This window comes from Amia ocellicauda, chromosome 20 (assembly GCF_036373705.1).
Source record: "Amia ocellicauda isolate fAmiCal2 chromosome 20, fAmiCal2.hap1, whole genome shotgun sequence".
NCBI lineage: Eukaryota > Metazoa > Chordata > Actinopteri > Amiiformes > Amiidae > Amia > Amia ocellicauda.
The window spans coordinates 5,463,101-5,478,533 of NC_089869.1; the positions used below are offsets into that span (position 1 = coordinate 5,463,101).

A 15,433-nucleotide genomic window follows, 5' to 3' on the forward strand; every position below is an offset into this window, starting at 1 on the left:
AATTTAAAATTATAGTTTAATGTGAGTCTAGCCACAAGGGATATGATACAGCAGCATGCCATCAAGCCATCATTTTTTATTTTTTCCGTTTATTGGGAGATAAGGTAGTTGGGAGTCCAATATATTTAATATCCTATAGGGAAAGTGTACTTTTTAATTGTTTATGACTGACTGTTTATTAATTGTCAGTGGAAATTATTTTATTGTAGGAAGGATGATATTGGGTTTAATGAAGAGTCAAGAAATATTAAAATAGTCTTCAATTACCTCATACATTAAAGGGATATAAATCACTTCCAACATACCCAAGTATATAGATCAATACAATTCGTCATGCATGAGTACTCAAAGTGCCATGCTTCTGTGCAAGAACTACTTACTGCAAATATGTAACAAACAAAAACATAAGTATATACTGCTGTGATATCACAGAAGTTACAATTATTATATTTGCATTTCAGCACTTGTCTAAAGCCAAGCACAGGGAAGTAGAACACATTTACTGCCCATATTGAACTCACGTCTTCCATAATGTTAGGTCATATTTGAACCTTAGGGAAGCTTTTGTGTTTTCTGAAGCTACTTCATTACAGGTCTGCACGCCTGACTAATTGTTACTTACACTTGACCATGATCAACAGCTATGTGGCAGGGAATTATAGCATCATATAGCCGTTATGTAGATTGGCAGTGTGCAGCCAGTTTTGAAACAGGTGGGAGCCCAGGTGCAACTTGAAATTAGTTCATTTGAAATGCGTGCCCTGAAAACAACCAACACACACCGAAAATGGTGCGGTGAATACAACCATTTGGCGTAAAGCAATACTACGACCGACCTTCATGTCCTGTGAGTTTATTTGATTTGAATATGTATTTAGCTTAATTGTTCTGCCTGATCTTTAATTGTATTGTAATACATATATACATTGTCTTGGTGGGTGGATTGCTCTCGCTCTCTTCCAAACAAACATGAAAGCCGTATTATTTGAAACCAGTTATACATGCATGTCATGTTACATGGCGTGTTTACGACTTGCAGCGGCCTTGGCGTACACGTACACGTACACGTACACCCACGTACATAAACGTTGTTGAATCTCAGTCCAAACCAATGCTTTAACGATTGGGAAAATACAGGTCGTGTTCTTGTAGCGCAGATTTCCGCAGTTGTGCGCGGATCTGCGCTACTCCACCAATGGGATCAGTGGGAGTCTGCAGATCTGCGGAAATCTGTGCTACTAGTACGCGACCTATAAGCAGTTGAAGTCTGCGGGTCCTGTGTTTAGGTAGCCGGTGTAGACTGCGAAGATAATTTACTGAAATATAAACTACTTATAGTAATATCTGCAATTATTGTGAAAGGAAGGTAAAGTATATACCGTATCTCTGTTCGTCTACAAATACTATACTAATGCACTGTATATATATTTTTTTGCAAGCAAGTGAAAATGCTGTCAAATGCGAGCTTCGCTTTTTTCCAACTCGTTTACATTTCATAATAGAAACGAACTGCATTAAAATAAATCCAAATGCACAAATAACTGGAGTTAACGGGACCTACGAAGCCGTGCTAACCTTGAGTGATTGACAGCCACGACCGGCGGGAACACTGTTCAGATCGGGACTGGCGTTCCTGTTGCGCGGATTCTGCGCATATCTGCACCTTTGAATCAATAACATTGCAGGAAAAGTGCAGATGTGTGCAGGACTGCAGACACCTGCGCCACACGGACGCGACTGTGTATTGAGCATCTCTTTTGAATATACACGGACGGGGCGCTTCGCTGAGACCGGGGCGCTGCCAGCAGGGGAGAAGGGTTACAGATCATACTCTACACGTACACGTAGCAGTCAGGCATTTCTAACATCAGATATGCTTTTTGAAGTCTTGATTGCTACGATATTGATATTTAAAAAAAAAAAAAAAACTTAATCGCCCTGACTTCGCATTTAAACGAGACTCGTCATTTCATTAGCAATAGATTTTCATCCCAATGACTTCAGTACATATTAAGAGGTCTTTAACATACGTGGCAGTAGCTTAACATGCACTGCTGCCGGTCAGTCGGCATGCTCAATTTGTCACAAAAGACAGGACGTACTCTTATTATTAATGCCATTATTACAAATAAAGCCCCGGCACACACTTCAATAGCGCGTCAATGAGCTCCCGACTGTGTTAACCCCTTCAGTCCCATGTAGCCTCCCTGCCGGCATCGGGGCTGGATTGAGTGTGATGTGGAATAATCGGTTTTATGTAGTCATGCATTATATATATATATATATATATATATATATATATATTGACTGCGACTTTTGTTTAATCCCCAGCTATTATTTTATTTTTTTACAGCCTCCTAGACAAAAATCGAAATGGTTTACAGATCCTTATAAAATGGGCTACAATGAGCAAGCAACTCGAAAGCTATTTAAGGATGTATTTGAAAACACACACACACACACACACACACACACACACACATACACACACACACACACACACACACACACACACATACACACACACACACACACACACACACACACACACACACACACACACACACACACACACACACACATATATATTATAATAAGACAAGTTGACTTCGCCACAACATAGATAAAATAGCCACGTTCCAGGTAATAATAGTAATGTAATTATTAGTGGTGCGTTTATTTTATGTTGTAATGCACTTAATTGTAGGCCTACAAAGTATAAATATATATATATATATTTGTTTTTCATAAATGATGCGCGCCTCCTAATCCACTGGTCTGTCTGATGTAACTATTTTTTGAAGTTGGCACTGTCGACAGGCAATGCTATGGAAATAAAATTAGCAGAGCCATTTACGTCCAGCCCTGTCAGGTTTTGCTTTCATGAAAAGGGGTATTTTATTATGGGGGAGCCTGAAGGAGGCGATTACCCTTCTGATGCAGCTCCGAAAAAACATCGTTTGTTAGAGAACTGCTCTCTCTCTCTCTCTCTCTCTCTCTCTCTCTCTCTCTCTCTCTCTCTCTCTCTCCAGCGCAGCTCCTCCCCATGTGGCGGCTCACTTGATCAGATCCTTGGACGTGAACAGTTTCGCTGAAAAGCACTTTTTTAAAACCGACACTGGTACGGCGGCCGCGGCAGCAATCGCGCAACTTCGAGGGACTTGTGCTCTCCTTCAGTCGGGAAGCGGGCATTGCGAAGAAAAATCCCCAATTCCTACCAGCAATGGAGAAGGGGGCTGGCTTGTGCCCAGGCTTGCACTTGGCTCTGTGGACCTGGCTTCTGATCTCCGTTCATGTCCTGATGGATGCCCAGGCTGAGATAACTTGCGCCTCATGCCCAGCGCCGGCTACACTGAAACGGCAGGGATTATTTGGGGACAAACAAGTGGACGCAGAGGAGACGGGGACACGGTTTCCTGAGCGGATCGGGAGGGGATCGCAAGAAGCACCCGGGGATCTTGGCTCGGAGACTGGAGTGGCACTTGGTTTGGATGCAGCTGTGCCCGGGGATGTGCTGAAATTGGCGCAGGGTGTGAGGATGCCTCTGTCTGTGAGGGATGCGCTTTATGCCAAAGTGACCGGGGATAGTCCTAATGGGGCCGAGGAGGACCAAGGGACATCCCCTGGTCGAGCAAAGAAAGACGAGGAGGTCAGATTGGCTGATCTGGATCAGAGTCAGGGGAGAAGGACATCAGTCATGGCTAAACTTTCACTGCCCGAAGGCAACAACCAGACCAGGTCTATGAGGGTAAAGCGGAGTGAACCCGAACTGTCTGATGTAACGGAGGGGCTGAAAACGGGTGGCGCGCTGGTGGATGGAGCGCATCCGGAGGATAGGAAAACTGGACCGGCTCTGGACGCACACAGACTGAGTCGCTCCGAGTTCAAATGGACCAGGGAGGACAGCAAAGTATTGGGAAACCCCAGACAAGATGAGCTGAAACTGATCAGCACTACTTTCTCCCTGACTGGGGATTCGGCACATAACCAGGCAATGGTACACTGGTCGGGACACAACAGCAGTGTAAGTGGATTTATGCATTTAGTTGAAATACTTAAAACATGTTTAAGGCAATGCAATTTGCAGGTGAAACCTATACACGCTAATCGTTTCCCATCATGTCCAATTGTTGGATTAGTAAATGAACAGTCCCGTTACATATGCCTTTTTAAATTGTGGCTCCAGTAACAGGTGCATTGTTTACCTCCAGTTTACACTTCCCTTGTGTGGTAAACATAGTCTAACCCATAGTTTCGATCCCGATTGATTTCAAATAATATCTATCTATCTATCTATCTATCTATCTATCTATATATTGTAAAAGTGCCGTTATTTGCACGCTCTTTCTTTCATTATTGTGTGCATAGGGTTTCTGCACATTATGAGAGAGCAGCCACGCAAAGGTTGGCTGTAGCTCTTACATTAACCAGCTGCACATTTTCACACTACATTGCTGCTGTTGATTGCCTTTTGATTGTGGTTCCGTCTATTTCACACAGTGAGCAAATTATCCCAATGAACTGCAAACTTTTTCCTACATTACAGTGGCCAGATGACACTTCTAATGGGTGATTGACTATGGACAGGTCGACAGCACGCTTTTACAGTCTGGATAGATTAGGTTTTGCCACAGCAGCGCAAACATGCATTACAAACATTGGATATATCTTTATCGCTTCCTCCAACTAAATGAATGTTGTTCCTTGGTAAGACAGGAATGGCATGTAACATTTGTGCTAATGATTTGAAGGAGGACAATGAAAACAATCATTTAAGTTGTATTTAAACTGAACCAGATCAGATGCAGTTGCAGCCAATTAAGTTGATTGGAAGGACTTGTACATGATGCTGGTGTCAAGTGAACCATTTCTGCGTCACGTCAGTTAAGAGTGAAAACCCCAAGGAAAAAGGGAAACCCTTGCCTCGGAAATGATCCACCTATATATACAATGCAGTAGGACAGGTTGTGAGGGGATATTATAGAATATAATCCCTATACAAAAATGGAATAGACAAATTACATTAGCTTTGCAAAGAAAAATAAATGTACATATCCCACTGTTTTTGTTTGCAACATTGCCTCTTCCATTTACCCACCCCCCCCCCTCCTTAAAAATCTGCAGGTGCTTAACTTTTTTGTTTGTATTTTTTTTCTCAAATTAGACTTAAAGATGGCTTTTAAGCCTCTAGCAGTTTTCATACAACACACATTGTTGCATGTTTTTTTTTTAATTTCTTCTTTATAAACCTATATATCATATTTGAAACTGCAAAAATTCAATCGATCACCTCCAGCAGCAGTAGGTGACAGTATTTTCCCTATTGATAACACTTAGATTATGAGATTATGAGGCCTTTGTTATGGCATTAATTAATTACAGGACTGTTGCTGTTATGGCACTAAAGCACAGGTGCCGATGGTACATATAGGGTAAAATACCAAATCATTTGATATATATCTATAATAGAGTAAAATGTATCCTTTTCTATCTTTTTTGCCATGTAGACCGAGATCTGGAAACTTTTCAAACAAAATCACAAATTTGCTTTCTTGTTTGGACGCTTCAGTGCGCATTGCTGCTGTACAATTTTTCCATGCCGAACTTTGGTTATTGTAGTTTTTCGGATTTAATCATTTGTGAAAAATGTGTAACAGTTTTTTTTTTTTTCCTGAAGAGTAAACTGTACCAGCAGTCCAACGAAGGGTGCTAATAGTTTTCCCTTAAAGACAGACAAATGTTCAAACAAGACAGTACATATTGAAGTAGCCTATAACGTTAAAACATGTATTTCATTGTTGTTTTTCACGTTTGGGTAATGATGTATATGTATATGGGCGTAATTAGAATAGGTTTATAAGGACACTGTCTGTTTGTTGGGCTTCTCTGAATAATGCGATTTAGCCGCATTAAAGAAGCTAACAAAAGGACTGCTTTCAAAATGAAATGATCACCATTATGAAATTGCCAATTTCGCAGTGTGTTTACACCGTTTTACCGAAAGGTGGAGCAGTTGAAAGTGGTTTCACAGGCGATAGTGTTCCCCTTCAGCAAAACACTGGATGCTACTGAAATAAAAGGACTTGGCATTAGGGATTTAGGATATCAAGCGCTTTGCAAGAGAAATACCCACAGGCGCCTATAAAACATTTCTCTGTTTCAATCCCGTCTGAACTTGCCTAAGGACAGGTGTTATTTCACAGTGATAACATTTAAACGAGATACAATGAACGAATACTTATTTCTAAACCCATTTCTATGAAATGAATACCATATTATGAAATGCCGACGCCTTTCGGATTCTTTAAAATAACACTCAGTGCAGTTTTAGCACATATTGATCACTGGTCAAGCAGGGAATTGCGACTGACCTGTGCTTTTGACCTGATGCTAAAAAAAAGAAATTCTAGATTTACGAATAAGTCTGGTAACAAGCATTTCATTTTTCAAGGATGGTTTCCCTAATTTTACCACAGTAAACTAGAAGTACATTTACTATAGAATTAAAGGGAGCAGAACCATTCATCTCGTTATCATTGTTGAGGCTTTTGTAATACCTGCATGTGTTCAATTGTAATTGATAATATTTTAATTGGAAGAAGTGGGTTTGGGATTGTGTGTTCCTTTTCAGGGATATCCCATGACAGTCTACTCCAATCTTGACTACCATATCCTTATTCTTGCGATTATATACTTGCTATGGAAAGTCAACAGCGTTTGTTTTGTTTTACGGTTTACTCCAGGAGAACATTATTTATTCAGTGAGCAATATGCCTCTAAGAAAAACTAAAAATAGAAGTATTATAGTGGGACTCTGCAGGACCAAGAGCCCTGTAAGAATTTCACCTGGGTTCTTGGGGGCAATAACTGATGTAAATTTAGTAAGGCTGTGGAATTTGGATGTTTTGAAAGTGATCCACGGAGAAGAACGTTTTTAAGATGAAGCAACATCATTGTTGCGAGGGGCAAAATAAGGAAATGGTCAGACATTTTTGGGTTTATTTAAGGTATGTTGGGCATCCACGTTGTGCACCTTTTATAATATAAATGAATTGATTTAGTTGCTTAACTCAGGCTTTAGAAAATGGCTTGGCAAGCAAAGTCTGATCTTACCCCTTCTCAAAATCAAGCTGAATATGTTTAAGTACCAATACAATGTAGGCCTATGCAGTAGTAGTTCAGTGCATAATATGTGGATAGTGAACAATAGTTAAAAAAACAACAACAACATAATTATTCATTTGAAATGTATGCACTCTTGTTTGCAGTGGTTTCAGTCGCACTCTCGTCTTTTACAGTGTGTGTGTCTGTAGTCCCAGTGCTGTCCTGCAAGGCTTTAATAATAATTGTAAGACTGAGGCGTGCGATCTGGGATGTTTCCCCTGTGAGGGATTCGTTACTCAAGTGTGTCCTCTGCTGCTGTCCCAGTGTAGCACTTTATCTTCATTGGTCTCATCCTGATTTGGTGTGTGATGAATTAAATGCTTATGGATGGTGTAAAAGAGCCTACAGTCCTCTATTTAACCACAGCAGAGGTTAGTATTAGGCAGCTGTTTGGGCGGGCTCCCATGCACTAGCATGCTTTGGCTTTCTTTCCCAGCTCACCCAGTGGAACTGCTTTGTAGGAACAGCAATACCAACTTAGCCATGGAGTCCACAGTGGCAGTTCATTGACAATTTGCTTTTCTAAGTGGTCTATTCAGGGATGTTATGTTTTAAGGCTAGAGACTTATACTTTAACCTCCAGCTGATGCTCTATAGGGTCTTAAAGGGAAGCTGTACTGCAAAAAAATGGAAGTTGAAATTAGTTTGGTTACCGGCGGAGGTGCACCTGAGCAACAGTAGAAACAGCTGGACTCAAACAGACAGGCCGCGGTGCCCCTAAAGTTGGTTAATGGATTCAGAGGCTGCATTTGTTTTTTTCCCTCATCTTATTTGATGAAGAAAAGTAAGCATGTTGCCAATTCTTTATGCACTCCTTTCGTTCGTTCTTTATTTTCATAATTAGTAATCAGCAGTCATCTTCTTTTCCTTTGCAAATAAGAGATTGCTTTATTCATCAATCTAGCCTAATTGAGCACTTATTATGAATTCTCACTGTGAGTCAGATCCTTATTTTTCTCATAACCATCAACCCAAACAGTGGATTTTTCAGCTCTGAGGAAGACAGGCGGGCAGCAGTCAGCTGCTACCCTTCTAACTCGCTCAGTTGGGTTTGCTCCGGTTTGTGAAGTGAAATCAATCGAACACGGGTTGTTGTTTTTCCTGATTTGAAAGTTAACAAAAAGCAGTGTTACACCCATGGTCGTTAAACTGAATACTCAAACCAACTGTCCTTGTTTTCCATCCGTTCCGATGCACGCAGTTCATGGTTGCAATGAAGTGAGGCACTAATGAGTCTAAGGCAGTGGGAATTGAATTCAGCATGAGTCAGATAAAGAGAATCTCTGAGGTGAAAACAATTCACATTCACCCAGACAAATATATTTTTAATGCCACTTAACTGTTCTTTTTAACAGATGAGAAGCATCCTTCAGTTTTTAAATTTAAATGCATAGTTACAGTTAATAAAAGGCCTGTATTCTTCTGTACATTTTTAAGTTGTAAGTTTGCTGTAAGTCTAGCTAATAATAGTTTGAGAATGTCCTGTCATGTTTTCTGGCGTTTTTATGTCAAAAGTTTGTTTTAATTTTATTTAATAATTAAGACAATTAAGGTTGATCAAATTCTTACCATAACTATATGTGAAGTGGTCCCATTCAAAATCTATGTAAAAGGCAGATGTAACTGAAAAGGAGATTGCTTATGAGGTTGTGACTGGCTTTGAAAAGAAAGTGCATGTTTTATGTTTTAACCAAATTGTATTAAATACCCAGTTCTGCTTGAATGTTTCATGTTAATGGCACACTAATGTGACTATATGAAACCTGACAGTCCACAGCTTATATGCAGACGCTTTGAAAAATACTTAATTACTATGTGGAACTCACTGGGCTAGAATCTCACAGCAGTGCAGACAATTAAGTTCTTAATTTTCTTGGTACTATGGTTCTACCCAGCATTCTTTTTCAGTAGAAAAGTGACTTAAAAGTGACCTAACTTTGTCTGAGCTGACAGTTCCTAGTAGCCACCAGACATGAGGTCAAATGCATTTAAATGCAATTTCTAATGACTTAATGTTGTTGAAATAGTGGATCAAATGCAAATGCAAATGTGAGGCCTTTACTACCCACAGTAATACAATTGCAGTTACCAAATGCATTTCAAACATACTTCCATATTTAATTGATGTAAGTAAAACATTTATTAACAGAATTGATTTGGCCTTCATCCAAAGTGAAATACAAGAAGGTCAGTTTATTCAATCGCAATGTACACACTGTAATCATATAATTAAGAATATTTTTACTTCACAAGTTGAGGTGCTTATGAACAGGTGGGTTTTAGTTGAGCATCTCCCAGAGAGGTGTGATTTACATATTTCAACTTGATGAAGAGGGCTTAAACTTTGTCAAATTTCCAGGCAGTTATTACAGTGCATTTGGAATAGGCTAATTCTGAAGCTTTCCCACAATTAAAAAAAACAAACAGTAAATAGTTCAGTGTTTTGTATGCATTTGCATTTGACCCCATGTCTGGTGCAACTTGAAGCCGAATGTTGAAATTGACCAAGAAGTGTGAATGTAATATTCAATGGAATGCAGTCAAAAAAGTATTAATTGTCCCTGCTTCCTCCATTTCTCTTTAGAAATTATGTCTACTACCACCACTACTACTATTAAGAATACAAATAATGTCATTACAACTGAGAAAACAAATGTTTTAAACATACCTACATGCAACACCCTACTACTATATTTCAGCCTATTTTGTGATTGCAGCTGACATATAACCCCTTAGACATATTGCACCACAGGAGCTGCAATGAATTCACTCTTTTGTCTAATTAAAATGAACTAGCAGGATATTGATATGAGAGAGATCCTTGGAAGCCATAAAAACATGCTGCGGTCCGTTAATTTAACTAACGCTCCCTTTTATCTTTCATTTAGATTTTTACGATACTGTTCTCCTTAAGCATCCCAATCCTTATTGTCACGAAATACAATGTAGGCAGCTTTGTTTTAATCAAAGAACATTCTTATGACAGTATGCTTCCAAGCCAGTTGGAGAATAGTCACTGTGCCTTTCAGCTCGTTCCCTTTCTAGTCTACTTCTCAATTGGTCTTTCAGAAGAATCCAGCTGCAATGGGCTCATAAAAAAGTACAGTCTCTCAAAATAAATCATATCCATACTATGGCATGACCGTGTCTGCCAGGTTGCAACTTAGGAATATATTACCTTGTACAACAAAAACATTCACTCCCAAAAAATAAAAATGTATTATTATTGTTTTGGTTGAATTACATTTTAATTATTGATGCCATTATCAGGGATTTAAAGGACGCTCTACTGAACCATAATGATACAATGCAGAGCAGTAAAACAGAAATAACTTTCCTTGGTTACATCTAAATTATTAAATCAGCCTGCTTTTTAAAATGGCTACAGTGAAGTATGCATATCCGAACTACGTGCTAATATGTATCTACCTTATCAGCTAGAACCACTAGGATAAAGTCCTAACATATGTACACCTGGCTTACAATATCAAAATAATATAATTGAGCTCTGACAGAGCTGGTATTTATTTTTTCCAGACTCAAATGTCAGTGATTTAAATTTGCACCATCTAAATTTCCAACATCTATATTGCTTCATTGATTTACAAGCAATTTTTAAAATTAAATTACTGCAGTTGTTGCAAGATTGTGTTTGCTGTAAGTTAAGCTTCAGTGATCGTTCCCCTGTCTTACATTGTTTGTGAAACCACCACAGAAATTAAATTAATCCGATGACTATTTGAAAAGCAAATGTTGGGTTCTACATATATTTTTTGAATAGGGGATAAATAATAAGGGAATCAATATAGTGAGGGGAAAAAAGTATTTGATCCCCTGCTGATTTTGTACGTTTGCCCACTGACAAAGAAATGATCAGTCTATAATTTTAATGGTAGGTGTATTTTAACAGTGAGAGACAGAATAACAACAAAAAAATCCAGAAAAACGCATTTCAAAAAAGTTATAAATTGATCTGCATGTTAATGAGGGAAATAAGTATTTGACCCCTTCGACTTAGTACTTGGTGGCAAAACCCTTGTTGGCAATCACAGAGGTCAGACGTTTCTTGTAGTTGGCCACCAGGTTTGCACACATCTCAGGAGGGATTTTGTCCCACTCCTCTTTGCAGATCCTCTCCAAGTCATTAAGGTATCGAGGCTGACGTTTGGCAACTCGAACCTTCAGCTCCCTCCACAGATTTTCTATGGGATTAAGGTCTGGAGACTGGCTAGGCCACTCCAGGACCTTAATGTGCTTCTTCTTGAGCCACTCCTTTGTTGCCTTGGCTGTGTGTTTTGGGTCATTGTCATGCTGGAATACCCATCCACGACCCATTTTCAATGCCCTGGCTGAGGGAAGGAGGTTCTCACCCAAGATTTGACGGTACATGGCCCCGTCCATCGTCCCTTTGATGCGGTGCAGTTGTCCTGTCCCCTTAGCAGAAAAACACCCCCAAAGCATAATGTTTCCACCTCCATGTTTGACGGTGGATGGTGTTCTTGGGGTCATTCCTCCTCCTCCAAACACGGCGAGTTGAGTTGATGCCAAAGAGCTCGATTTTGGTCTCATCTGACCACAACACTTTCACCCAGTTCTCCTCTGAATCATTCAGATGTTCATTGGCAAACTTCAGACGGGCCTGTACATGTGCTTTCTTGAGCAGGGGGACCTTGCAGGCGCTGCAGGATTTCAGTCCTTCACGGCGTAGTGTGTTACCAATTGTTTTCTTGGTGACTATGGTCCCAGCTGCCTTGAGATCATTAACAAGATCCTCCCGTGTAGGTCTGGGCTGATTCCTCACCGTTCTCATGATCATTGAAACTCCACGAGGTGAGATCTTTCATGGAGCCCCAGACCGAGGGAGACTGACAGTTATTTTGTGTTTCTTCCATTTGCGAATAATCACACCAACTGTTGTCACCTTCTCACCAAGCTGCTTGGCGATGGTCTTGTAGCCCATTCCAGCCTTGTGTAGGTCTGCAATCTTGTCCCTGACATCCTTGGACAGCTCTTTGGTCTCGGCCATGGTGGAGAGTTTGGAATCTGATTGATTGATTGCTTCTGTGGACAGGTGTCTTTTATACAGGTAACGAGCTGAGATTAGGAGAACTCCCTTTAAGAGAGTGCCCCTAATCTCAGCTCATTACCTGTATAAAAGACACCTGGGAGCCAGAAATCTTGCTGATTGATAGGGGATCAAATACTTATTTCCCTCATTAACATGCAAATCAATGTATAACTTTTTTGAAATGCATTTTACCTACCATTAAAATTATAGACTGATCATTTATTTGTCAGTGGGCAAACATACAAAATCAGCAGGGGATCAAATACTTTTTTCCCTCACTGTATATAGGCCTAAATTTTGTATTAAATGTACAACTATAGCCTCCTCTGCTTTTGTTTTTGACTGAATATATTCAAAACAGATGAATGTATTAAAAACCTGCTGCTTTGACAATGCCCAATAATGCTACATTAACTTCTATGGCTGTTTCCATAGTGATATTAGTATTACTCTTGAGATGGAGACATTAGATACCTAGACAGTGAAAGTATAATTCTATACAGGATTTATTTAGAGGTGCCAATTCTTACCTTTCCACCATCTTCACATGACAGGTGCATCTTAAACTCCTGTTCTGTCTGGAGCAGGGGTGTCAGACTCCAGTCCTGGAAGGCTGCAGTTGCGTCTGGGGGGTTTTGTTCCAGCCCAGCTCTTGGCTCCTAAATTGGTTTAATTAAACAATTAACTGAATGAATTGAACACTTCTCTCCAGACTCTGACATGTTCTGTCGGTTCAAGCTTTTGAGTCAGCAACACATTGTCAGGTATCGGCTATAAACATAAAATATGACCGTTTTAGATCAGCCCAACTGAGTTAATCATGACATTTTTTAAGTAATTGGGAGCCCCTGTTGGAACAAAAACCAGCAGACACTGCGGCCCCCCAGGACTGGAGTCTGACACCCCTGGTCTGGAGGTACAGCGTAGTAGAGTCAAATTTACTAATCATTGCAGCTTGTAACAGTTATGAGCTTACAATGCCTAGTTAATGTAGGCTATTTGTTTTACCAGGGAGAGTAGTAAATAGACAGAACCATAGGCAATAAATCATTCATGTGAAAAACACAAAGGATTAAACCCCTAACTGTGTCTAAAGTAATTGTGGAGGAATAGTAAAACCTGGGTTGGACATGTTACTTCTCATAAAGAAGCTGTATCGGAAAAGTTTCCATTCAATGTGTGTTCCCACACCCATGCATTTGCTGTACATGAACATTTGTTCAATACATTCCCCACATCCTGTGTTTGTATTGTAGTCTAGGAACAAGATAAAACCTGCAATGTTTTAATGGAAAAGCCAACTGAAGTGATCTTGTAAGAGGATCCACATTTTAACAATTGCATGATGCTGTTAAATGTTTAATTGAGCTTCAGAAAGGGATACAGGATATAAATTTGGCTTGTGAATTTAATGTTTTAGGCATATCCAACTATGCAAGTACATGTCCCTCGGCTTCATTACAGTCTTCGTAATTCATTATGGAATGCCATGTAAACTTTTGGAGTTACACCTTCTTTGCTATGTTCTTGGATGGAAGTTGTGAATTTAAGACACGGGGATTTCTGTTGGTTTGGCAGACATACTGTTTTGGGTGAAAGGCATGTATATATTTAATGAGAAAATGACAGCAAAGACAGGTTTCTTGTGGACTTTAGCACTTATGTTTTGTTTTATTCAATATGTATGAATTTCAGTCAAGTTTCCTACAACAAGACTTCTTTGTAAGTTCACTGACTGATCACCTGTAGAGAAATGCAATTTGAGTTTGTATACAAAAATGTCAACTTGTAGTCATGTAAACAGGGACAAATATCCCGGCATTTTGAATGTATTTCAGTAGCCACTGCTCTGTGATCAACATTCTCCTTAAACATAAGTGTGAAAAACTCTTTGCACTGCAGATTTGTTTTGTTGAAGACATTTCACAAGGCACTATTAAGATGGGTAACACTAACCTGTCTTCACACTGACCAGGGACCAATGTAGTGGGTATTGTTTGGATTTCCTTTGGTTCAGTTCAGTCTGTTTCTACCAAGACATTTTTACATAATATGTTATGTACACATTGCAATTCTTAGTTATACTAATGGATTACAAGTAGAATAATTGAATGATACAAGAATTGCCTTTAACATGATTTCTGACTTTACGTTAGTTTTAATTCCAGAACACTTGGAATAAGAATGTTGCCCCAAAAAAGCAATACATATGAAATTGTAAGGTTAAATAATATAATATCTACATAATCTGATGGCACAATTGTATTATTGTATTTTATTGTATTTCATGTAATCCATATGTTTATTTCAATGTTTCTTTTTCTTTTTTCTTTTCTATTCTTGGAAATTAGCCTAATTTCTGGCCCTAACTGGCATAGACTCTTCCTGAACAAATTAACAATACTAATCAGCTGTTGGCTGTTTGTGAGCAGTTTTACCTAATTGTTGGAGTTTGATCCTTTTAAATTACAGGCGTATGTAATTTCTTAATCGGAAAAGCAAATGTAATGGTCAGCTATTCCCTATAATGACACAACTTCATGGCATTAACACCGATAACTAAGAGGACTTGAGTCTGCAGCAACCCACCTAATTATATCCAGTGTACTTCTTAATAAAAGGTAATAACATTGATTACTGTAGTTAAGATTATTACCTACATAGCAGTGACAGGGAGATTGATTCTTATCCTGCGTTTAACAATGAAAGTGGGAATACACAGTTGTATAACCTTTAAATAAAAGTAAGCCAGTTACATAAATCATACATTATGAATGTGCTTTTGCTGAGAGTCTAAAAAAATAACTCTAGAAATATTAATTAACTGCTTTAAAAACTCATATACTGTACCAGATGTTATAAAATGCATGGTTTTGTATGCCTTTGGAGAACCCTTATCTGTCATTGCTCAATTAAGTAATGGAAAATTTAGGTTTGCAACATGTTTTTATTTCATGTGTGTGTTTACACACTTTAATTATTGAATCATTTTATAAGGATGGTATAAAGTAAAACCTATGGGACTTTAGTAATCACTTCCTTTCTGCAAGAGGGACACAAAACCAGTGTTTTGATCTGAAGGCAGTTTTTTCTTCAATATTTAACCCTGTGAATAACATTGGGATCATGAACTTCATATGCTACACTAATTGGATTCAAAGGTGTTGTCTTTGTGGTTTCTCAGAAGCACTAACATTTTAA

General features: G+C 39.0%; 1 protein-coding gene across 1 annotated transcript in view; it reads left to right on the forward strand.

Moving 5' to 3' along the window:
• Positions 1 to 3,158: 3,158 nt before the first annotated feature.
• sorcs3a (sortilin related VPS10 domain containing receptor 3a) overlaps positions 3,159 to 15,433 on the forward strand; it is a 213,506-nt gene continuing 201,231 nt past the window's right edge. The window contains exon 1 of the mRNA XM_066693212.1: positions 3,159 to 4,024. Within this exon, the coding sequence (XP_066549309.1) occupies positions 3,224 to 4,024 (801 nt within the window). The 5' untranslated portion in view covers positions 3,159 to 3,223. The remainder of the gene's footprint in view (positions 4,025 to 15,433) is intronic.